The sequence below is a fragment of the Rana temporaria genome, chromosome 2 (genome assembly GCF_905171775.1).
Source record: "Rana temporaria chromosome 2, aRanTem1.1, whole genome shotgun sequence".
Lineage (NCBI taxonomy): Eukaryota > Metazoa > Chordata > Amphibia > Anura > Ranidae > Rana > Rana temporaria.
In genome coordinates, this window is record NC_053490.1 from 326885813 (window position 1) to 326911500 (window position 25688).

A 25688-nucleotide genomic window follows, 5' to 3' on the forward strand; every position below is an offset into this window, starting at 1 on the left:
AGTCCTGAGAGGTGTAAGAAATTCTTATGTAGTAAGGTCCCAGGCCTCCTTTGATCTAGTGAGAACCTCCAGAGCCAGGGATAGCTGACATCCTTCTATATAGTTGTGGGTTGTGAGGCATGGTGGGTGTATAGTTGTTAAAGTTATTGGGCGCCAGACACTTCTTGGATGCAAAATAACATTTATTTCGCTTAACAAACATTTTTGGGGGAGAGAGGGTTAGGGCCAGGACACCCTTAGGTAGTTGCAAGATTAATTGGCAGACACTGAGACTTCAATAGGAGGACAGGCATGCAGGAAAAGGCATCCAGCAAGACGCCACATCTGCATGAGCAGAGAAGCTGTCTCCTATTGCAACAGTCTTTAACCTCCCTGGCGGTATGATTCTTTCTGGTTTTGGGTGCTGAAAGAGGTACAATTATTTTGCATGGAAATTTGGCGTTTTATATTGTAGGCCTGCAATTCTTAGGAGTAACTCACTTAAATCGGTCCAAACAAGAGTCTAGCAGACATCCCGGGTATGATAAAGTTTGAAACACAAAATCATAAATTCTAATATAATAAATAACTATAAATAATTATAACAAATTATTGTTTGATGACGAATTTCCCCGCAAATCACTATTGCTCAATTCTGCAAGTGATTCTATTTTATTATCGCTATTTTCTAGCTAGTCTAAAACTACTTTTGATATAAAGGGACACTTTTTGGTTGCTATGGACAATCTCCAGTTTCCAGGCAGAAAGTACAGTATTTATAATATAAAACTGCATGCAGGTCACTGGGCAGACCCCTGGGGACAAAGGGAATGTGTAATTATTTCATACAGTACTGTAATCTGTAATATTACAGTATACTGTATGCGTATAGTGTGTTTCACTTTTTGAATTTTGCGCCAAACTCCATCCCCGTGCGTCGCAGGGAACAGAGCTCGGCACTTGGCACTGTGAATCGAGCGAGGAGACACAACGGAGGAGCTTGCGCACACAGCAGGGACACATCGCAGGATCCAGGGACAAGGTAAGTAACTTCCCCTGTATCCTGCAATGCGATCCCGAGTCTGGCTCGGGGTTACCGCTTTTGGTATGTAAAATTCACCCCCGATAAGGAGGTTAACAGTTCCAAACACAAGGCTTAACAGTTCCTTCACTTTCACTACAATCACTCCTTGTACTGTAGTTCTTTAATACACTGAGCTCCCGGTCTCTCACTAGACCCACTGATTCACTGTCACTGAATCCCTTGAGCTCCTCCAATCTTCACGGTGGTATCTTCCTCAAGCGTCACCCCCGCATCTCTGCTGGTCCCTAGCTTTAAACTCTAGATACCTCTCAAGCATCATCCCTGCTGGCCTGCTCAGTCTCTGGCTTGACACACAAAGCTGCTCTGCAAGTGTAACCCCCCTCTTACTGGCTTGATTCCCACTGAAGTTTCCTGATTCTTCACCGTAGAAATCAATAGATCTCTAGCATTCAACCAGGATAACTACTCCTGGCAAGTAAATTTGTGAGGAGCAACCCTGTCTAAACTCCAGGGTTCTACACTTAGATGGTTTAGGTGTACCAACAACTATAATATAAGTTTTGGGTGAACTGACTTATTTTACTCAAGATCATTTCCAAAGCGTAGACACTTTTTATTGTAGTACAGTTCAACATGGTAACTGAAAACAACCTTTTTTTTTTTTTCTGTCTAGAACGAGACATGAATGTCTTGGTTTATGTAAAGCGAAGGCTGGCAATGTGTGCTAGAAGATTAGGAAGAATACGGGAAGCTGTAAAAATAATGAGAGATGTAAGTATTTCTGTACTTTGAGATTATATAACTGTAAAAATATAATTATGTTTTCAAAGCAGAAATGATGTTCCAGTTTGCCATTCCATATGGGAATGCAGAGCATTGGTGATATGTATTTATATATATATATATATATATATATATAATGTGTGTGTGTGTGTGTATATGTGTATGTGTGTGTGTGTGTGTATATATATATATATATATATATATATATATATATATATATATATATATATATATATATATATATATATATATATATATATACACAGTGATGAAAATAAGTATTTGAACACCCTGCTATTTTGCAAGTTCTCCCACTTGGAAATCATGGAGGGGTCTGAAATTGTTATCGTAGGTGCATGTCCACTGTGAGAGACATAATCAAAAAAAAAAAATCCAGAAATCACAATGTATGATTTGTTTAACTATTTATTTGTATGATACAGCTGCAAATAAGTATTTGAACACCTGAGAAAATCAATGTTAATATTTGGTACAGTAGCCTTTGTTTGCAATTACAGAGGTCAAATGTTTCTTGTAGTTTTTTACCAGGTTTGCACACACTGGAGGAGGGATTTTGGCCCACTCCTCCACACAGATCTTCTCTAGATCAGTCAGGTTTCTGGGCTGTCGCTGAGAAACACGGAGTTTGAGCTCCCTCCAAAGATTCTCTATTGGGTTTTGGTCTGGAGACTGGCTAGGCCACGCCAGAACCTTGATATGCTTCTTACAGAGCCACTCCTTGGTTATCCTGGCTGTGTGCTTCGGGTCATTGTCATGTTGGAAGACCCAGCCTCGACCCATCTTCAAAGCTCTAAATGAGGGAAGGAGGTTGTTGCCCAAAATCTCGCAATACATGGCCCCGGTCATCCTCTCCTTAATACAGTGCAGTCGCCCTGTCTCATGTGCAGAAAAACACCCCCAAAGCATGATGCTACCACCCCCATGCTTCACAGTAGGGATGGTGTTCTTAGGATGGTACTCATCATTCTTCTTCCTCCAAACACGGTTAGTGGAATTATGACCAAAAAGTTCTATTTTGGTCTCATCTGACCACATGACTTTCTCCCATGACTCCTCTGGATCATCCAAATAGTCATTGGCAAACTTAAGACGGGCCTTGACATGTGCTGGTTTAAGAAGGGGAACCTTCCGTGCCTTGCATGATTTCAAACCATGACGTCTTAGTGTATTACCAACAGTAACCTTGGAAACGGTGGTTCCAGCTCTTTTCAGGTCATTGACCAGCTCCTCCCGTGTAGTCCTGGGCTGATTTCTCACCTTTCTTAGGATCATTGAGACCCCACGAGGTGAGATTTTGCATGGAGCCCCAGTCTGAGGGAGATTGACAGTCATGTTTAGCTTCTTCCATTTTCTAATGATTGCTCCAACAGTGGACCATTTTCCCCCAAGCTGCTTGGCAATTTCCCCGTAGCCCTTTCCAGCCTTGTGGAGGTGTACAATTTTGTCTCTAGTGTCTTTGGACAGCTCTTTGGTCTTGGCCATGTTAGTAGTTGGATTCTTACTGATTGTATGGGGTGGACAGGTGTCTTTATGCAGCTAATGACCTCAAACAGGTGCATCTAATTTAGGATAATAAATGGAGTGGAGGTGGACATTTTAAAGGCAGACTAACAGGTCTTTGAGGGTCAGAATTCTAGCTGATAGACAGGTGTTCAAATACTTATTTGCAGCTGTATCATACAAATAAATAGTTAAAAAATCATAAATTGTGATTTCTGGAATTTTTTTTTTTGATTATGTCTCTCACAGTGGACATGCACCTACGATGACAATTTCAGACCCCTCCATGATTTCCAAGTGGGAGAACTTGCAAAATAGCAGGGTGTTCAAATACTTATTTTCCTCACTGTGTATATATATATATATATATATATATATATATATATATATATATATATATATATATATATATATATATATATATATATATATATATATATATATATATACTGTATACACACACACACACTGCATATACTATGGGCCAGATTCACGTATCTGGCCGTATCTTTGTGCAATGGTAGCGTATCCTATTTACGCTACGCCTCCGCAACTTGGACAGGCAAGTGCAGTATTCACAAAGCACTTGCTCCGTAAGTTGCGGCGGCGTAGCGTAAATTGGCCGGCGTAAGCCCGCCTAATTCAAAATAGGCTGGTAGGGGGCGTGTTGTATGTAAATGAATCGTGACCCCACGTAAATGACACGCCTAACGAACGGCGCATGCGCGCGCATGCTCAGTATCACGTCGAATTTACTCCATAAGATACGCCAGGCCCAATGCCTGTGACGTGAACGTAACCTACGCACAGCCCCATTCACGTACGGCCTACGTAAATGACGTAAAAAGATACGCTTGCCGACGTCCATACTTTGCATTGGCTGGGCCTCATATAGCAGGGGTAACTTTACGCCGGACGTAAGCCTAACGTAAACGGCGTAGCGGGCACAAGTACGTTTGTGAATCGGCGTATCCACCTAATTTACATATTCAACGTGTAAATCTACGGAAGCGCCCCTTGCGGCCAGCGTAAATATACACCCAAGATACGACGGCGTAGGAGACTTACGCCGCTCGTATCTTGGCCAAATCTATGCGTAACTGATTCTATGAATCGGGCGCATAGATACGACGGCTCACATTCGGACTTACGACGGCGTACGTGGAGATACGCCGTCGTAAGTCCACTGTGAATCTGGCCCTATATATTTATATATTCTTTTACATATAATATGGAAAATTGGAAAAACTGAGCTAAAAGTGATTGAAAAAGAATAGCTGCAAAACCAAGTCGCAGCTATTCAATTGGGAGCTGCGATTAACATGTAACAAAAAATACAAGAAAAAGCATGTGAAGAAAAAAAAAAAATATATATATATATATATATATATATATATACCCAAAACCAGGCTAGTAATAAAACAAAAAATAACTTGTGTCAGTTAACATAAATAAAACAATTGCCTTAATTCAAAAGTGATGATCTCGTGAAAATTGAATTAATATATTAATAATGAGCAATGAATATGATTCAAAAAGATTCCTAAAAAATATATAGTCCATACATGATTAATAATAATGGACACCAACTAATGAACACAAGTGCTTAGTACGAAAAGTCCATAAGCTGATAACTATCGTGTCCAAAAACGTGATGAATCCCCCATCAATCAGCAGAAATTACTTCTTACCAGCTTGCTATGATCCCCTATGACAGAGGATCACTATGTGCATGTAATCAAGATTCACTCCAGAAAACAGCCAAAACAAATCTGATTCTTAGGCATTAACTCTCATCCAATAGCGAACAGGAATCATCAGCAGATATAACCGATATATGAAAAATAATAGATGCGCTGCATTAAACGTATAAAGAAATGTATTAAAAGGTTTGGTAATACACTTACAATGTTGCAGATCAAATAGGCCTATAGTCTGGTGTGCCGGCCGGTACACAAACTCAGACACCCGTCCTACTGGGGAATGGTATGGAGCTCGAGGTGACATCAGAACGCCGCTCCGCCCTACGTCCGTTTCGTAATAACTTACTTCGTCCAGGGGCACTGGACGAAGTAAGTTAATATGAAACGGACCTAGTACATATAATATATATTCTGCAATTTTTTTTATTCTTACATTTCTGTTGGGGGGTTGCATTGGTGAAATAGCAGGAGATCTTAACAGACCTCTGATGTCTCACTTTTGAGATGGAGAAAAAGATTGAGGGACATGGAGTCCTCAATCCCCTTCTCTGCAGCCGCAGTTGAACTTTGAACAGTTGAATGAATGAACAAAACAGCACAGAAGATTCCTGTTCATTCACAAACTGAAACACTGTTAACTATGCTTCAGTTATGAATTAACACATTTCCTGTAGGAATTAAAAAAATATCCAGAATAATCTAGCTGTCGCATTTTTTGGTGAATGGCTGTGATCAGTGGCTTTTCAGAAGTTCTGGGTTAGTGGCTTCCTGATAACGTGAGCACTGTAATTGGCTATTATAGCGGTCACATTATCGGGAGCCCATACTGCGGGTTCTCGATCAGAAGTCACTACTGAAAGCTGTCAGTGACAGCTCGGTGAGTGTGCAGGGAGTGCACACTGAGCATGCTTTCATTACACAATCTCAAACCGCTGAGATGCAAAGTTGCGGTAGCTGGCTGTTAAGGTCCACTTTACCTGCTGCTGGACATATGCTTTATGCTGTAGGGAGATGGTTAATGAATTATTATTATACAGGATTTATATAGCGCCAACAATTTATGCAGCGCTTTACAATATAAAAGGGAGACAATACAGTTACAATACAATAAAATACAAGAGGATTAAGAGGGCCCTGCTCAGAAGAGCTTACAATTTAATAAATTAGCAGATATATAAGATATAAGGTCACTGTAACAGTTACAAAACGCTTAAGGTTCAGTTAGAGTCAGTGTTGACCAACTACAGTGTATATACATTTATATGCATACATTTTTTTTTAAACGGGAAACTAGTGATTAAAGCAATTCTAAATGCCTGCTGGAATTATGGAATAGATTCCACGTCTTATTTACAAGTGCCCCCCCACCACCCCCATCTGCCTCTGAAATGTTATAGCACAACAGTAAGCGTAAAAGGAATATTTAATGTGGAACAATCTGTATGTGTTACACATTACAGGCCTGATTGATTGCTACACTGAAAAATGATATATCAAAACTACCCATTAATAACAAGCGAAGCATAAAATAAATCCAGCAAAGCTATGCAATTACTAATCAGACTGTAATGTACCCTAATTAGAATCCATTCATTTGAATGCACCAGAAAAATTGAATAATTGCATGTGAATGTGAAAGTAATGATATATTTGTTTTAACTAATTGATGTATTTACTTGCAGCTAATGAAAGAGTTTCCGTTGCCCAGCATTGTAAATATCCATGAAAACCTGCTGGAGGCTCTTCTGGAATTGCAGGCATATGCGGATGTTCAGGCAGTGCTTGCTAAATATGACGGTGAGCTGAACTGTTATCACCTGGGTATTGCTAATGTACTGTGTTAGCAACAGTTAAATGTTCTGTCTAAAAAAATTTATATAGTGGATTTGGTCTTGCTTACCTGTAGTACCTGGTCAGTTATTCACTATATATATTTCTTTATCGTACATCACGGGACACAGAGTCTAGTACTTACTAAGTGGGTTATATGTTCCACCTTCAGGTGCTGGACACTGGTGTAATCAATTAGAACAGGAAGTTCCCTCCCTATATAACCCCTCCCATACTGGGAGCACCTCAGATTTTTTCACCAGTGTCTAAGGTGTTGGTCACGAGTGAACATGTGCTCTGAGGAACTCCACTGGAGGGATCCATGCTGAATTTAAAAAGCCTCCATAGAATCCGGATCCGTCCAAGGTGCTTCATAGCCAAAGTTGACGGTACCCGGGCCTCAGTACGAAGAACAAGGTTTTGCCTATAATGCCTCTCTTCGGAGGGCTGGACCCTGGGTTCCAGTACTTTGTGCCTTACCAAGGACAAAATGTTTTCTGCTGCCAGGGCACTTTTTAGGTCCAGGAGAGTGGTGTTCCTGTCCATGGACCCCAGTCCCTGAAGGTCTGAGACAATACCCACGGTGAAGGGTGAAGATTGGGCCTCTTGCTTGGCACCACCCTGCGGCGTGGAAAGATAAGAGGAAGTACCTACGGAACTTGGTTCGACAGTAGGTTTTCCATTGGGGACTATGGGTCTCGCCTGTTTTTATGCTTCTATGCATGGGCAACTTAACCACTATGTCTTTTGAGACAGGATGGCTCTGGCACCCATATACCTCCCCTAGCTGGCCACTATGTCTGTTGAGACAGGATGGCTGTAGTACCCATAGATCTCCCCTTTAGGGGGCTGGTACCCCTAAGTCCTTTTTTTTTAATCAAAGTCTTTTTTATTAAACAAGCATAAGAGATGGTACATACAGAAAATGAACGAACGTCGCATAGTACATGTAAGCAACAGAGAAGCAAAAGATATCAAATCACATCAATTGGTCTGATTTCGCACTGGTACATAAATACATAGAAAAGGAGGTACATAGCATTCGGACACCTGAGCTCAAATAAAACAGGAAGAATACACAGTCATCTCCTCCTACCTCCTCTAAGGGCTCCTCCACCACTCCCCATGTCTCGGTGCCCGACAAACCCGAGCACCCATGTGTCTAAGCAAACCTTGGGGGTAGAAATCGCAACAAGTCAGTGTCCCGAGACCCCTGGTCCCGTTACAAACAGGTGTCGGGGGCTTTGAGCCATTTGTCCCAAATTTTCTCATACTTATCTGGGCAACCTCTATGAGTGTAGATAATTTTTTTATATGGTAGGACGGCATTCACCTCTGCTATCCAGTGAGATAACATCGGGGGGTCTGTTCTCATCCATACCCTAGCAATTACCTTCCGGGCTGAGAAAAGAGTTTCATGCAAAAATAGCTTGGAATGTTTATTCCCTTCGGGGTCTGGGAAAATCCCCAGTAGGCAGGGCTTCGCCTGGAGCGCGATCGGGGAGCCCATTTTGTCGTGGAGAAATTTCACCACCTGTGTCCAGAAAGCCTGTATTTCAGGACAAGACCACAAGAGATTAAAAAAATTAGCTGCTGGTCGAGTGCACATGGGGCATGCTGAGGAGGAGTCCGGCTTATATTTGGAAAGTCTGAGAGGTGTAAGATATGACCTGTGAACTATAAAAATCTGGGTAAGTCTATCCGACAGTTTAGGGGATACTAATTTGCAAGTGTCTAGGGTGTCACTCCATTCGTTGTCCGCTATAGGGCCTAGGTCGCCTTCCCACTGAGTCTTTACCGCGTACGCCCCCACTGTGGCTGATGGGAGTGATACCATGGTGTAAAACTGGGATATAAGCTTCTTGGGGTCAGGGTACTTCACAGCTGCTGTCAACGGGCACCCATCCAAGGACAGGTCCCCTAAAGGGAACTGGGCATTATAGGCATGGCGGAGCTGTATGTATCGGAAGTGTATGGCATTAGGTAGTGTAAATTCCAGCTGTAGAGCTGGTAGGGATTTCAGCTTCCCGTTGGTGACCACATGAGAGAGATAGAAGATACCCCTAGAGCTCCACCACTCAGCGTCGGGGATTTTAGCGAGCTCAGGGAGGGTCGGGTTATGCCACAGGGGGGTGGAAGTAGTCAGGGGCGGTATGTGTAGTCTTGTAGAGGCTTTGGACCAAACCCGTCTGTATTGGTGTATGAGGGTCCCACGGTCAGCTGACCCACCTCCCCTTCCATACCTACCTGTTATCGCCATCAAGGGGTCCATTGTCCGGCTGGCCCATCTTGGGCATATAAGACCTAGAAACCTGTCCCTATCCGTTTTGTATATATGGAATAGTTGCGAAAGCTGGGCCGCTAGATAGTAGAGGTTAAAGTCGGGTAGGGCCAAGCCCGCCAGATCAGTGGGGTGTTTCAATTTGTGCCAGGGAAGCTTGTGCCTGGAAGCGCCCCACACAAAGGGCTTTAATATAGTCTCTATTGTCATAAAGTGTCTAAGCACAAGGTACACAGGGGAGTGCCAAAGCATGTAGAGGATTTTGGGTAACAGAACCATTTTTATCAAATTCACACGGCCTGTAACCCCCAGTGGGAGGCGCGCCCAGAGCTGTGTTTTCTGCTTGAGCATAGCAAGCAGCGGGGTGATGTTAAGCGAGACGTAATCCCCCGGATCTTTGGAGGTCCTGACACCCAAATACTTCACAACGCTGATTCTCTGTAGTGGGAGCAGGGCCCTGTCTCTGGTAGGTGGGTAGCTGTCGAGCGGAAGGATCTGGGACTTGTCCCAGTTTATCCGGAGGCCAGAGAACGCACCAAATCTTTCTATAAGGTTCAGAGCTAGGGGCAGCGAGCTTTCTGAGTAGTCTAGATAGAGGAGAGTGTCATCTGCATACGTACTCATTTTTTCTACCACCTCCCCTCTTCGTAAACCTACAGTGCCTGCATGGGTACGGACAGCTATGGCGAGAGGTTCAGCCGCCAACGCATAAAGCAGTGGCGACAGTGGGCACCCCTGCCTGGTTCCTCTATGAAGGGTGAATTGTTCAGATGGCCAGCCATTGGCTAAGACCCTGGCCACCGGGCCCTGATATAAAAAGCTGTACCCATTTGATGAAGTTAGGGCCTAGGCCGAACCGACTCAAGCAGTTCCACAGATAGGACCATTCGACAGAGTCGAAGGCCTTGGCTGTATCCAGGGCAACGACTATTCTAGAACCCGAGTTATCACGAGGGGCCTGCAAATTAATAAACAATCTCCGTAGATTAAAGGAAGTGTTCCTCCCTGGCATAAAGCCCGACTGATCCCCATGTACAAGGGAGAGGATGACCTTGTTCAGACGGATGGCGAGCACTTTTGCAAGCACCTTCACATCCACCTGAAGCAGGGAGATGGGACGAGAGGTGGGGATCTTTTCCTGGTTTAGGGATCAAAACTATCGTGGCTCCTCTCATAGAGGCCGGCATTTCAGATGTTTTGAAGATAGAGTTAAACAACTCCAGTAATCTAGGCACCAGTATTTCAGAATAGGAGGAGTAAAATTCCACTGGCAGGCCGTCCGAGCCCGGAGCCTTGGAAGTAGGGAACTCAGCTATAGCGTGCGCAATCTCTTCAGCTGTTAGGGGTTCCTCAAGTTCCCTAGTCTGGGTCTCAGTAAGTTGGGGAACCTGTATCTCTGACATAAAGGACTCTATCAGGGAGAGGTCATCCGACACCGTGGTAGCGTATAGGGAGGCAAAAAACTCCCTGAACATTCCTGCCACCTGTGCAGGTGCATTTACCAAAGTGCCATCCGAGGTGCGTAAAGAAATCACCACCGGGGGACGCTCTTCACTATGTACTAGGTACGCAAGTAGCTTACCCGCTTTCTCCCCGTGTTCAAATGACCTCTGCTTAAGGAAGAACATCTTACGCTTGCATTTTTCATACAACAGCTGGTCTACTGCCCGAGAACACACCCTAAGGTTGCCAGCCCTGGTCTCCGTGGGGTCACTCAAAAAGTCTCTCTCTGCATTTTCTAGGTTCTGAGTTACGGCATCCACCAGCGCCGCAGATGTCTGCTTAATCTGGTTGATGCGAGTTGTGAGGGTCATCCTTGCATGTATCTTAAATGCCTCCCATACTATCTGTGGTCGTGCGGAGCCTTCGTTGTTAGCAAAAAATTGTCCCCATTCAGCTCCCAAATCGTCATCTTCAGGCAGCAGGGTCAACCAGAATGGGTTCAGTCGCCATGTCAGTGGTGGTCGTGCGTGAGGTAGGGACAGCTCAATCCAGTGATCAGAAAGTGATCTAGGTGAAAACCCTGCGCCAGTCAGTCTGGGGAGGAGCGGGCTAGAGCAAAGAATTAAATCTATACGGGACATAGTGCGGTGAGAGGCGGAAAAACACGAGTAGGCCCGTAGAGTGGGGTGTCTATATCTCCATGTATCAACCAAATTAAAGTCCCCCATGAGCCGTGCAAACCTCGTTGAATGGGGGCAAGCGGGGGTGGTACTGAGTCAGGCAGTCTGTCCAATGTCTTATCTAGCACATTATTAAAGTCTCCCAACCAAATAGCAGGAACAGTAGGGTGAAGTGTCATAAAATTGAGCCCTTCCGTCAATATCGTGAACTGAAAAGGGGGCGGTACATAGAAAGCCATTATAAGGACCATGTCCCCATGCAGTTTTGCCTTTATGAAAACATACCTCCCCATTGGATCTGTCACTAACTCTTGCAGTTCAAAATGAACCGTCTTAGCTATCAGGAGCGACACCCCCCTAGAGCGAGTGGTGTGGGCGGAGTGATAAGCCCAGCCTATCCAGGGCCTTCGGAGTGTCCTCTGTATGGAACCCTCAGCGTGGGTCTCCACCAGGACAACTACATCTGCCCTGAGTTTTTTCAGTTGTCCAAATACAGCAGATCTCTTGATAGGATCCCTTACTCCCCTCACATTCCATGTGAGGAATTTCAACGTGGCCATGGGTCAAGGTAAAGCCAAGGTGAAATCCCAGTAGGCGCAACAGAGAGCAATGTCATTTTGCAAATATGTGCCTCATCCCCACTCCATCGGGTGTATGCTGGGATACAGGGGTATGGTGGATGTCTATCACTCAGCAGTAAGCGTGAAATCAACACGCAGTGGGCATCACCCACCCGAGGGGTCTTAGCCAAGGCCCAGGGGGTATAAAAGCAGTGAGCAATGTTCAGCATGCGACCCCCACCCTTAATTCAGTGACATCCAGGTTGTTTTACCCCCGGCGGGATCCGAACCGGATGGACAGCAGGAGGCCAGAGTCAGGGGCAGAGAGTCACAGGATATAGAGAGAGGGCTGGATAAACAACAAAGGGGGAAAAGGGAAAGAACAAGCATACTTATCAGCGCGCATCCAATCGCTCAATCCACGCTATAGCAGCCTCAGGATCTTCGAAGAAGTGCACTCTGTCTTCTCCCTCCACATGGAGACGGGCAGGAAACAGCATTGCATACCTGATGTTTTTCACCCTAAGGCGACGTTTTGCTTCAATGAAAGTTTTGCGCTTCTGTACCTCGGCCGAGAAATCCAGGAAGACCGCAATCATCTTATTTCCAAGCGGGATGTTGCCCCTCTCTCAGCTGAGGCGAAGGATTGCATCCCGGTCTCTAAAGTTCAAAAACTTTGCTATGAAGGTGCGGGGGGGTGCTCCCACGGATGGTGGTTTACCCGACATTCGGTGCGCTCGCTCCACCACAAAGGTAGGCGAGAACGACCCCCTACCATACGTGTTCACCAGCAGGGTTTCAAGAAACGTTGGGGGGTCTCTCCCTTCCTCCCCCTCAGGCAGGCCAACGAAGCGAAGGTTACACCTGCGCAATCTGTTTTCAATGTCATCCTGCTTTTGGAGGATCTGAGCGATCTGCGTCTGCATGGTGTCCGCGGCGATCTGTAAGGGTGGGATGGAGTCCTCCACCATGTCTATCCGGGTTTCGGCCTCCCTGACCCTCTCCCTCAATTTCTGGAAGTCCTGCCTGACCAAGGAGATATCCACCTTCACCTCCTCGATGCGTGCTGTGAGGGTGGTCTGGCAGGACGTGACCGCTTCTTGGCAGGCTGTGATAGCCTGGAGGAGTTTGGCTGTATCCGACCCGGGTGTCGGTTCTTCTCCTCGTGCTGCGTCGCCATCTTGGCTCGTCTGATCAGCATCCACATGGCGGCCCTGCATCAGTTTAGAGACCGCTCCAGAGGATTTCTTTGGCCGAGACATGGTCTCTCAGGGTGTCCGATCCAGGGGGTGTCCACCAGGTATCTTCTGTAGCTATAGGGGTCCCAGGATATGAATATAGGATAGATTGCCGACGGAGCTCAGCTCACACGTGTCCTATCCCATGCCGTTCCAGGCTACGCCCCCACCCCTAAGTCCTTTTCAAAGGATTGTCTTCCATGAGTAGCTGCATGTCTTATCAGTTTCCGCACTAAGGCAGTAAAAAGACATGCCGGGTGTTTCGCTTACCATGCTTTCCAGGAACGGAACGGAAGCTTAAGGTTAGCTGATCTATTGTGCGGCTTACTTCCCCCGCTTCAGGCGGGGGAAGTAAGCTGCATCTGGTGGCCCTTTATCATGCTTGCATGATACTATCCTCCCCTGTAGAGACTTAAGACAGCTCACAGAATGAGCTATCAGCCCTGTCAGGCGTTGAGCCTCCCCCAACATTGCATTCACTCTGCAGAAGTTTTGTTGCATTGCATTTATGGGTCTATAAGAGGTTAACTGCTATATTCACAGCATCCTCACAAGCAGTAAAACAGGGTGTGCCCCTTTTCCCTGCTTTAAATCCTCTAACAAGGAGATTGAAAGACCTGAGGATAGAGGTTCACTGTCGGAGGACAGGTAACAGGTACAGCCTATTGAGGAGACAAGCTCTAGTTGCAGCTGCAGTCTTTTCTGAGATTCAAACTGCATATAACTTCCCTCTGTCTCCATAAGGTCCTCATCCTGGTGTTGGCTTCAGGCTAACCAAATGCACAACTGGGGGATGCACAGTTGCTGGCGCACATGGCTAACATCGCGGAGACGCACATCTGCAGAGCATAACTGCCTCTTTACCAGTCTGCATGTTTGCATGAAATACATGAGTTTGGAATGTTCAAAATGCATGTGGGGTAAAAACAAGTAACAGAGCATGTTTTATTGTTGATCACATAAAGATACATGTTTTTGTTTGTATGATTTTACATGGTCACATAAGGATGTTTAATCACATCAAGGTGCCTAAAATCGCATAAAAATGCTTGAGTGCATAAGGATGCTGGATCATACATGGTTACCTGATCACCCGAGTCCTTGATTACCCAAGGATATTTGGTCACACAGAGAGGCTTGTTTCCACAGGAATGCCTAAAATCGCATAAAGATGCTGGAGTGCATAAAGATGTGGGATCACACATGGTTACCTGATAACCCGAGTCCTTGATTACCCAAGGATATTTGGTCACACAGAGAAGCTGTGTCCGCAGAAATGCCTAGAATTGCATAAAATGCTTAACTGCATAAAGAGGCTGGATCACACATGGCTGCCTGATCAACCGAGTCCTTGATTACCAAGGGATACTTGATCACATAGAGTGGCTTGTTTTCAGAGATGCCCAAAACTACATTAAAATGCATAATTGCATAAAGATGCTGGATCGCACAGGGGTGCTTGATCATACAAGAGTCCTTGGTCTCACAAGGGTACTTGTCCGCACAGGAGTGCTTATAATGCATAAGATGTTTGATCGCATAAAAGATGCTGAATCGCATAAGGATGCATGTTTGCCTAGATTTTGCGTGGTTGCTTTATGAGGCATGATAATTAGGTTTCCTTAATTATACAGGATTACTTGGGCATACATAGGAATACGTGTCTGCAAGGATACATGTTGCACAATGCTGCATAACACGTTCAGAGCGCATACTTGCTTGCGATATGCTTGTTCATAGTCCACATGCTATATGTATGCGTGTATTTAGCACGCCCCCTTTTTTATGTTTTTGCCAAAAACATATTTGTATGAATTCATGTTTCCATGATCACACGCTTCCATGAACACACGCTTCCATAGAGGCATATGGCTTTATGGCTTTAAAGCTTGCCACATGCACATATGGGGAGCTATTTGCATGTGTGTTTATTTACATGGGACTGCAGAGGTTGTCTGCATTTCGCAGGGGAACAGCACTGTCTCCAGTCGGTGGTCTTGCCCCTTGGGTTAGCCACCGTGCCTGGGTTAATAGGGTGCTAGGGCCCGCCTCTAGCAGGTCTAAAGGCCCAGGGTATAGCAGTAATGGCATACCGAGGCAAACTCCTGCTGACTGATCAGTCAGTAACATGGCCGGGCCTAGGGGAGTCCAGCATGGTTTAGTATCTGGAACTCCTGGGTTAGGATCCCAGTCTAGAGGGACATTCTTTCATTCACAAAAAGCTTGGAATGTGTGGGACACAGCCCAAGAAGGAGAGTTTTTTGGCCTCAGACATGATCAGCGCTATGAGAAAGCTGGTCTATGTGTTCATGGCAAGGAACAGTTCCTTTCGTTTTACCTTATGCTTAAGGTGCTAGGGAATATGCCGGCTTCATTCAAGACAGTTCCCTATGCTCAGTTTTATTCTAGGCTGATATAAACATTATTCTGTCGGCCTGAAACGAGTGGTTCCTAACCTAGCATTATCCTAGGAGTCTGGTCCCAGGGATATGCTGGAATTTCAGTTGATGGTTCTTAACTGAATGATTGGCAGAAGGGAAGATCCTTCATACCCATTACCTGGGAGGGGGCAGGTTGCGAGGGCTGGCCTCTAGGGATAGAGTCCAGGCCTGGAAGAGACCACGGCACAGGGAAGGTGGTCAAGCTTCAAGTGAGCCTTATTCATCAGCTTTCTAGAGCTACGGATGGAGCATCTGGCTTAAGGGCCTGAACATTTAGGTTACAGGGTTGTTCTGTCTGAATACAATTTGACAATGCCTCTCTAGTGGTTTACTTTGTTTACCAGGGAGGAGCTTGTGCCTTGCCTATTAACAATCATCATTTCATACAAGATTGGCAGGCGATTCGCTGGAGCCATCTACAATTGTGTCCGGGAGATCGACCTCTACACCCCGACTTTTTTCTGACCAAATGTCACAGTAACGGTACCCTGTACATAAAGGGTGTTGACGTCCAGGTTCAACAAGAAATTGAACATTTGAAAGTGCAGTCGCTGTAGATCTGAGGGGAAGATCTAAAATGAGGGGAAGCTCTACTGATTTTATCACCTAATCATGTACAAGCTAAAATTTAGTTTTTCATGTTCCTTGCATGTCCCCCTCAGATCTACTTGCAGTGCACTTGTAGTGCAAAGTGGATTTGCCTTTAGTAAATAAACCCCATCCTGTCTTGCATACATGGGTATTAATGGTCTGGCTGTTATAGCCCACATTCTTGAGGATCGGGGCTTTCAGAATCAGCAGTAATTACCTTGATTCATACAGGAGAGCTGGCCTCCAGGACCAGATATCCTAGGATCTGGAAGGCCCATGTTTCTGGTGTGAAACCAAGGGGTGGCATCCTTGGTGGTATGTCATAGGTAAAATTCTTGCCTTCCTACATTGGAAAGGAGATGGAGCTAGCCTTAAGTTCCATCAAGGAATCCGATCTCGGCCTTGTCAATATTTTCAAGGGTCGCTTGTGTCACACTCTTGATCCGGGCCGTTATACAAGGGGGGATGTGTATAAGTCCGCCAGTTAGGTCGCCCTTGTGCTCGGAGGATCGGATCTAGTTTTGCTGGCTTACAGAGTCAGCACCTTGGGCTGATGCACCATAATTCCCTTCATCCTTCTAAAGAGGAAATTGGTGTTCTTGGTTGCAGTTGCCTCCGCAAGAGAGTATTGGCAGCTTTCTTTGTATAGAGCCATACTTAATTATTTTGCAAGAAGGGTGACGGTAAATCCTCACCCAACCTTATTTACTAGAGGGGTCTAGTGTTCATTTGAATCATTTTATTTATTTTTTTTCAAAACCTTGCTCCGCGGAAGGAAAGGTTATTGCCTTTCTCTCAATAGAGATGAGAGCAGTTAAAAATCTATCTGAAGGCCTTTAGATCTAGAAACCTAACGTTTTGTTTTGCTGCCAGAAGACCCTAGATGTGGGCGGGCAGTGTTTGGATCAGCTATTAAAATGGCTACACGCTCTCTCGTTAGAGTAAGAGAGGTCAAGACCTATCTGAAGCGGCTGCTCGGATACGGAAAACTAATGTTGTTGCGCTACCAGGAGGCCCCAGGAAGGGGCAGGCAGCATCTAAATCAACTGTTGTCAAATGTTGATTCATCAGGTTATTATTCAGGCTTGTGGTTTAAAGAGAGGGCTTCCCCCTGTTTCTTTTGGGGTGCACCCTGGGAGAAAACCCACAGGGATAGATGGATGAACACCTCCACGCATCCAGATCTTCTTTGCTGTCACTGCCTTAACACCACCTCACATTGACCACAGGATGAACACAGTATATCTGGTATTTTTTTTACCATAAATGCATCCCATAGGGAAGTACTGTAAGTGGATTTATTAAAAGCAAACAGAAAAGGTACTTATACACATAAAATTCAGGGCATTAAAACCGCACCACCACTCAACAGAAAGTCTTCATGTATACATGATGTCAATTTGAGAATCTCATTGGTCAAAATTTCTACAGCACTGAGATGTTTCCGGATGTTAATACAGATGTCTCATTAGAAGCCAGCTAGACTAAAGCCTTATGGTTAGACACAGTATTCTTGGCTTTGGGTTTTAATAATTAAAGGTGGCTACAGACATCAAATAAACTGATTAGAATTGATTTGTTTGCATTAAAATTGTCTGCATGTCTGTAAATACCTGCCTGGCTAACGTTTTAGAAAGATAAAGCGATCATACTGTGGTCCTATTATTCATTCATGCACCCCTGCTTCTGACCCCTTATTTATTTCTACAGCTTCAAGTGTGTGATTTTAGATTTCACATGCTGTGCTAGATTGTAGTCTGTCATTTTTAAGTAAAATACATCACACTGATTGTCATCAGCTTGATTTTCTCTACCTAAGCTACCAATTAACATCACTATTAATGCTCTTAGGCTTCTTGAATTTACACTCACAAACTTTTGTGCTCAGTAGAGCTAAGCTTTACATGCAGGTTTATGAAATGCTCAGGAACACTTTTTTTGGACTCATGCACACAGGGGCCCAGATTCAAGAAGCACTTGCGCCCGCGCAACCATAGTTGCGCGGCGCAAGTGCTTACTTGCTCCGGTGTAACGAGTGCTCCTGATTCAGGAACCTCGTTACACCGAATGCAGCCTAGGATGTGACAAACATAAGCCTCCTTATGCCTTCACATCCCAGGCTGCATTCTTGCGTTGGCCGCTAGGGGGCGCGGCCTTTGTGATCGGCGTGTAGTATGCAAATTGCATACTACCACCGATTCACAAAAGTTGTGCGGGCCCTGCGTACGCAAGGTACGGAGTTTCCGTACGGCGCCTTTAGCATAAGGTTGCTCCTGCTAATAGCAGGCGCAGCCAATGCTAAAGTATAGCTGCGCCTCCCGCTCGCGACGTTTAAATTTCACGTCGTTTACGTAAGTGAACCGTGAATGGCGCTGGACGCCATTCACGTTCACTTACAAGCAAATGACGTCCTTGCGACGTCATTTGCCGCAATGCACGTCGGGAAAGTTTCCCGACGGAGCATGCGCTGTTCGCTCGGCGCGGGAGCGCGCCTAATTTAAATGATTCCCGCCCCCGGCGGGATCATTTACATTAGGCAGCCTTGCGCCCGGCTGCTTAGCATATTGCCCGCGCAATTTACGGAGCAACTGCTCCGTGAATCGCGGGCAAAGCGCAATATTTGCGTGGGCGCAGAGAAAAAAATTTGCTCTTTGCCCACGCAAATATTGCGCGATTCTACTTGAATCTGGGCCAGGATGTTTTTGCAGCTGCTTTTAGGGGCATCTGGCGTTTTTTTGTTTGTTTGTTTTTTACTGCATCTGAACCCTCCTCCATGTTAGCCTATGTGTTCGTGCTCAGAGGAGTTTGGAGGCATAAGCGTTTTAGGGACATTTTTACATTTTAGGGATAGTTTTTACTGTAAAAACACTTAAAAATGCTAACGCAGAAAAAAGCAGCTTAATGCTATTCAAAAAAACGCATCTAAAAGCGTGTTTTTGGCTCTACTTTTTCCTGAAAGCAGCGCTTGCAGTTTTTAAATATCCTGTGTACATGAATCCTTAGACTGAGGGTTGCTGGATCAAATAAGATGTTACCATAGTTGACCATATATATATATATATATATATATATATATATATATATATATATATATATATATATATATATATATATATATATATATATATATATATATATATATATATATATATATATATATATATATATATATACACACACACAGCCCTCAAAATGTCCACTCGCCTGCTGCATTTGGCGAGTGGAAAAACGTTTTGGGGCGAGTGTACCTGCATGACAGGTTGCTTGTCTTTCTCAGAAGACAGGTCCGCTTGGCTCGGGCAGGGGAGGCGGCTGGTTTAGCTCGGCTTGGCTGGGGTTGGTCCAGGCGGGGAGGTTTGGCTCCAGGCGGGGAGGGTCTGCATGGCTCTGGCGGGGAGGTGGCTCTGTACAGCTCGGCTTGGCTCGGGCGGGGGAACGCGTTCCCTCGGCTCAGGTGGGGAGGCGGGCCGACCCAGCTCGGCTTGACTCGGGCAGGGGCGGGTCCGCTCGGCTTAGGCAGCCGGCTCAGCGTGTCTGCTCAGCAGGGAGGCGCGCCAGCTGAGATTGGCTTGACTCAGGTGGGGGGCGTGTCTGCTCAGGCGGGCCGCTGATAGGGCAGTACAACTGGCCCTGTCAGCTCAGCAAAGTGGCCCGGGAAGCTTTATAGTTAATTTCTAACAGAATAAATTCAAATGTTTTACTAAACCCCCCTGCTCCTACTTGCTTTCCAGGGTGTACTTACACAATCCTGGGCAGTATTAGGGCAACAGAGGGGCCCAGGAAGTGAAATCACTGAGGGGACTTTATTTCCATTTTCGGGGGGAGTAGGTAGATAAAGTGCTGCACATGTTCTAGTGCCTGCTCTCTGCTTGTAACAGCAGAGGGCAGCCTGGCAGAGTGATTCATTCTTACAATGCTTCCTCTGTAAGTGCAGTGGCTGAGAGGATGCAGGAAACCTAATCCAGCAGTGGTGCACAGCTACAGGCAAGGGGCAGCACACAGTAACACCATGGAAAGAAGGTACAGCCCCCTGACTCCCCACTGTGTTCGTCATTATGGTGATCACAGCACTTTAGATTTTCTATTGATCTTCCACTGTGTCACATGGCTATTGGGTCTGAGTGTGTACAGACTGTCACACAAAAGAGCCATAACAAAGTCAGAACCCAACAGCCATGTGACACTGTGGAAGAGCAATAGAAAATCGAAAATGTGCTGTGATCACCATAATGACCATAATCATAAGTATGAGATGCTACTTTACACTTGTTACTTGTTTGGATGGAAGAGGGGGTAGTAAAAACATGCAGCTGAGCTGCATTTTTTAACCACCCACCATCCACTCTTCCCTAAAGACGCTTTCTCCCAAGCCTTTCAATTAGGTCTGCCTGCCATTTTTTCATGTGGATCTCTATGAAAGCTCTATGTAGGATAGAATCCAGATGTACATAGATTTGAATCTGTTTACACCTGCCTATCTCTGGGTCCGTTCAGGTCCAAAGAATAAATGGAAAATCACTGCGTTCTTTCCAATTTTTTTCAGCCCTAAACATAACAGATCAGCTGTAACCTGATTTAAGTGGATAATCAAAGAGCGACACAGCAAACAGGTGAGACAATCCCCTTTCTGAGTCACAGGGTGACGGTCCAGTCTGTGACATGGGTGTAGCAGAAGGTGTGGAAGGGAAATTGACTGCACTCCCAGTATTAGAACAAGTGAGCTTTAACCACTTGCCCACCAGGTAAATTCTGGCACTTCTCTCCTTCATGTGAAAATCACAATTTTTTTGCTAGAAAATTAATCAGAACCCCCAAACATTATATATTTTTTTTTAGCAGACATCCTAGGGAATAAAATGGCAGTCATTGCAATACTTTTTGTCACACCGTATTTGCGCAGCGGTCTTACAAGCGCACTTTTTTTGGATAAAAATCACTTTTTTGAATTAAAAAATAAGACAACAATACATTTTGCCCAATTTTTTTATATATTGTGAAAGATAATGTTACGCCGAGTAAAATGATACCCAACATGTCACGCTTAAAAATTGCGCCCGCTCGTGTCATGGCGTCAAACTTTTACCCTTAAAAATCTCGATAGGCGACGTTTAAAAAATTCTACAGGTTGCATTTTTTGAGTTGCAGAGTAGGTCTAGGGCTAGAATTATTGCTCTCACTCTAACGATCGCGGCGATACCTCACTTGTGTGGTTTGAATACCGTTTTCATATGCGGGCGCTACTCGCGTATGCGTTTGCTTCTGCGCGCGAGCTCGTCGGGACGGGGCGCTTTAAAAAATTTTTTTTTGGTTTTCTTATTTATTTTTATTTAGTTTTATAATTTTTTACACTGAAAAAAAAAAAAAAAAAAAAAATTGATCACTTTTATTCCTATTACAAGGAATGTAAACATCCCTTGTAATAGAAAAAAGCATGACAGGTCCTCTTAAATATGAGATCTGGGGTCAAAAAGACCTCAGATCTCATAATTAGACTTAAATGCAAAAAAAAAAATTTAAAAAAAAAAATGTCATTTTTTCAAATGAAAAAAAAAAAAAATGTTTCTTTAAGAGGCTGGGCGGGACTGACGTTTTGACGTCACTTCCGCCCAGCAGAGCTAGGAGGACGGGTGAAGGAGATTTCTCCTTCAGTCCCGTCCCCGCTCAGCTGCCGGACACATCGGATCCCCTCCGCCGCTACCGACGGCTCCGGTAAGCGGCGGAGGGCGCGGGAGAGCGGCGGGAGGGGCCCTCTCCCGCCACCGATAACGGCGATCTCGCGGCGAATCCGCCGCGGAGACCGCCGTTATCGTGTACACCACCGCCCCCTGAAAAGATGAATATCTCGGTTGTGGCAGCAGCTGCTGCCGTTATCGAGATATTCAACTTTAAAAAGGAGGACGTCTTTTTGACATGGGGCGGTGGTCAAGAGGTTAATGTATAAAATCCACAAAGAAAAGTATCGCAAACCCACAATACAGAGAGATAGCAGCATGGTTAATGCGTTTCATGAAATTATTTGCTTAATCATAACCCAATGCCATGCTACGATCTCTCTGTATTGTGAGTTTGTGATCCTTTTCTTTGTGGATTTTATACATTTAAAGCTTGTTTTTTTTTCTGATGCTGGGAGTGTGGTCATTCTTCCTTCCACATTGCCTGTTGTGAGTGGACACAAGTCCAAATTTCCATTTGGCCACCCATAGAGACATCACAAGTCCTCCTCTGTCTGCTGTGTGTTGTATGCAGACTAAACATACCTTGAAATCAGAACACTGACATCTTTCCCAGCTCCAGTTCAGCAGAGAATCCACTCACTGATCCCTGGCTGAGTGGCAGCACTGTTTAAAAGAGCCCTCATGCTGGAAAGGTAGTGGTGGGGAAAGTACATATGCTGCAACCACAATGCTTTTTGCAAAGCAACAACTGTCCCCACTGTAACCACTCACCATGTTTCCTGCTGAGCATGATACTTTTTAACTACTGTCTGGGTTTTTAGGGACGGGCTTAGGAGCAAGGCAGGGGAGGGGTTGGGTGGGGAAAATGGTGGCGAGTAACTCTTAAGCCCTGGCTAGTAACTCAGGACTTGAAATTTTGAGCCCTGTATGTATGTATGTATATGTATGTGTGTGTGTGTGTATATATATATATATATATATATATATATATATATATATATATATATATATATATATATATATATATCTCTATATATAATCTATCTATATATATATATATATAAAACTCAACGTGTGTGTGTGTGTGTGTGTATGTATGTATGTTCCAGCATCACGTCCAAACGGCTAAAGATATTAACATGAAACTTGGCACACATGTTACTTATATGTCAGCAACAAACATAGGATAGGTGGTTTAACCCTTACCCACCCCCATTTGCCATGGTCGGGGTTTTTCTTTAAAGTCCCATTCAACTCTATGGGAAATACATGTTACTTCATGTTCCAGCATCACGTCCAAACGGCTAGAGATATTAACATGAAACTTGGCACACATGTTACTTATATGTCAGCAACAAACCTAGGATAGGTGGTTTAACCCTTACCCACCCCCATTTGCCATGGTCGGGGTTTTCCTTTAAAGTCCCATTCAACTCTATGGGAAATACATGTTACTTCATAACTTCCAAACGGCTGTAGATATTTCCATAACACTTGGTCACATGTTACTTATATGTCCACTTAAACTATAGGATAGTTAATTTATCCCTTAACTACCCCCATTTGTGAGGGTTAGGGTTTTTGTTTAAAGTCCCATGCAAATCAATGGGAAATGTATGCTCCCACATAACTTCTGTACGCCTGGAGATATTTCAATAATACCTGGTACACATATTACTTATATGCCAAATAAAAATATATGACAGTTAAATTAACCCTTACCTACACCCTTATATAAAAGATGGGTATATTTATATTACTATGATTTTCCTCCCCAAAAGGTTAAGATAGGAAGACCGGGCAACGCCAGGTATTCAGCTAGTATATATATATATATATATATATATATATATATATATATATATATATATATAAAATATTAATGCTGTGTTTACCCAAATATACATTTTCACTACCTATTTCAAAGTGGTTGTAAAGGCTGAAAGTTTTTTCACCTGAATGCATTCTATGCATTCAGGTGAAAAAAAACCTTCTATTTTCACCTCTCTCCCAACCCCACTAAATACTCACCTGAACCCCATCTCAATCCAGCACTCTCAAGCAGCGACCCTCTACACTCTTTCTCTCTCCTCACAGAGAGGCAGGAGGCAATGTATAAACAGAACCCCAGTCTTGTGTCCAGTTAAGGCCTATGCAATTGAGGAACCTCGAAGACAGATGGAGGCTATAGCAGAGGAGATATAGAAAATGCTAAATCTTGGAAGAATAGAGAGACCCAAGAGTGAGTGGTCTAGCCCATTAATGCTTGTTCCCATTCCAGACAGTTGATCTGCTTCTGCAATGACTTAAGGAAGCTGAACGGGGTGTCAAACTTTAATGCCTGTTTCATGCCTTGGATAGATGAATTACTAGAGAAGCTGGGTTAATATCCACTCTGGGGATCCTCTCTATCCACTTCAGGGCTACTGGAAAATCATCCCCACAGACGGTACACAATTAAAGATTGCCTTTGCCACTTTAGAGGGCTTGTGGCAGTGTGTGCACATGCCATTTGGCTTGCAAGGGGCCCCGGCAACCAGGGCTGTGGAGTCGGTAGATAAATGTTCCGACTCCGACTCCTCAGTTTTATGTACTTCCGACTCCGACTCTCCGACTCCTCTGTATTAATATGCAAATGTATTTTATACATTCCTTGAGGGAAAGAAACGCAACCTACCACAGGACTACTGGCTGGGAAGCCAACAGTCTACTGTATTGCACAGTTTAAGCAAAAGACAAACACAATGAAAACAACGTTTTTTATTCTAAAACATGATTTTCCTGGGAGAATCCCATAGTCATGTTTAAAGTTTAAGCTAACAATCGGAGTTTACAAGTTTTTATAGCCTTAGCTAAATGACAGCAGTTTTTCCAATGGTTTACAGCTTCAGTCTTGAACTATTGGCCCTCCATTCCCTTCACTTATACAAGTGTCTCACTCTCTAGTCCTGCAAAAAACATATTTATTTAATCCCTTATCAGTGAGAGGCTAGGTTACACATGGACGCTGCGTTCCCTGTAAAAGCAGAACACAACACTATGGAAAGTATAAGTATTGCAGCTCCTAATTGTGCGTTGCGTGCCATATAGTGAAGCACATGAAAAGCATGCTTCTTCACGGTCACTTAACGTGTTCGTTTTGCGGTTACGTGAGGCACTGCATGCATTGGTCTTTATTCTTACAGTAGAGAAGTCATTAATTATAACTTTTTGTGAATTGGGACATTTAAACTTTATTTTTTTTATTCCAATCTAAATTTAGTAGGAGTCGGAGTCGGTGCATTGTTTGCCAACTCCGACTCCAGGTACCCAAAATTTTCTCCGACTCCTCGACTCCGACTCCGACTCCACAGCCCTGCCGGCAACCTTTCAAAGTGCTATGGATGAGATCCTTTGTTTACACCAAAAGTATGACAGACCTAATCAAGGTCTGTCCATGGTTGATGGGGCTTTGTAGTTATACAGATGTTCTCTCCAGAACGTACTGTCTCATAGGGGAAAGTGTTTGACCCAATGGGTGGGTATGTGATGGTCTGGGCTACAATTGAAGATGGTGGATGAGAGTGGGATATTTGTTGCCCAAAATGCAGATTGAGACATGGGCTTGAGGGAAGCCTGAGAAAAATAGGTCAGTTGTCCATAGGTTGGGGCTTCTAAAAAAAAAAAAAAAACATGGGGACACTGAAGTGGTAGTTGTGACACTGACTATTGACGTAGATACTGGACGATGACACCTGGCTCTGATGATGTCTCCTGACACGTTTTACTATGTTCTGGTTATTGATAGGAAAGCCCATGGTTTGCTGGACACCTGACTAATGCAGAAGCATAAATTAAACTGAGATACTACCTAAAAATGGAACACCGTACATTCTAGTAGTTTCCACTGTTTTCTTACATAGAAATTGAGGTCTGACA

At 44.3% G+C, this 25688-nt stretch overlaps 1 protein-coding gene across 2 annotated transcripts in view; it reads left to right on the top strand.

The window, feature by feature from the left end:
• LOC120927054 (suppressor of tumorigenicity 7 protein homolog) overlaps nucleotides 1-25688 on the top strand; it is a 241553-nt gene that overhangs the window by 97893 nt on the left and 117972 nt on the right. For both annotated transcript variants that reach the window (XM_040337485.1, XM_040337486.1), the window contains exons 8-9: nucleotides 1698-1795; nucleotides 6714-6828. In XM_040337485.1, the coding sequence (XP_040193419.1) occupies nucleotides 1698-1795; nucleotides 6714-6828 (213 nt within the window). The remainder of the gene's footprint in view (nucleotides 1-1697; nucleotides 1796-6713; nucleotides 6829-25688) is intronic.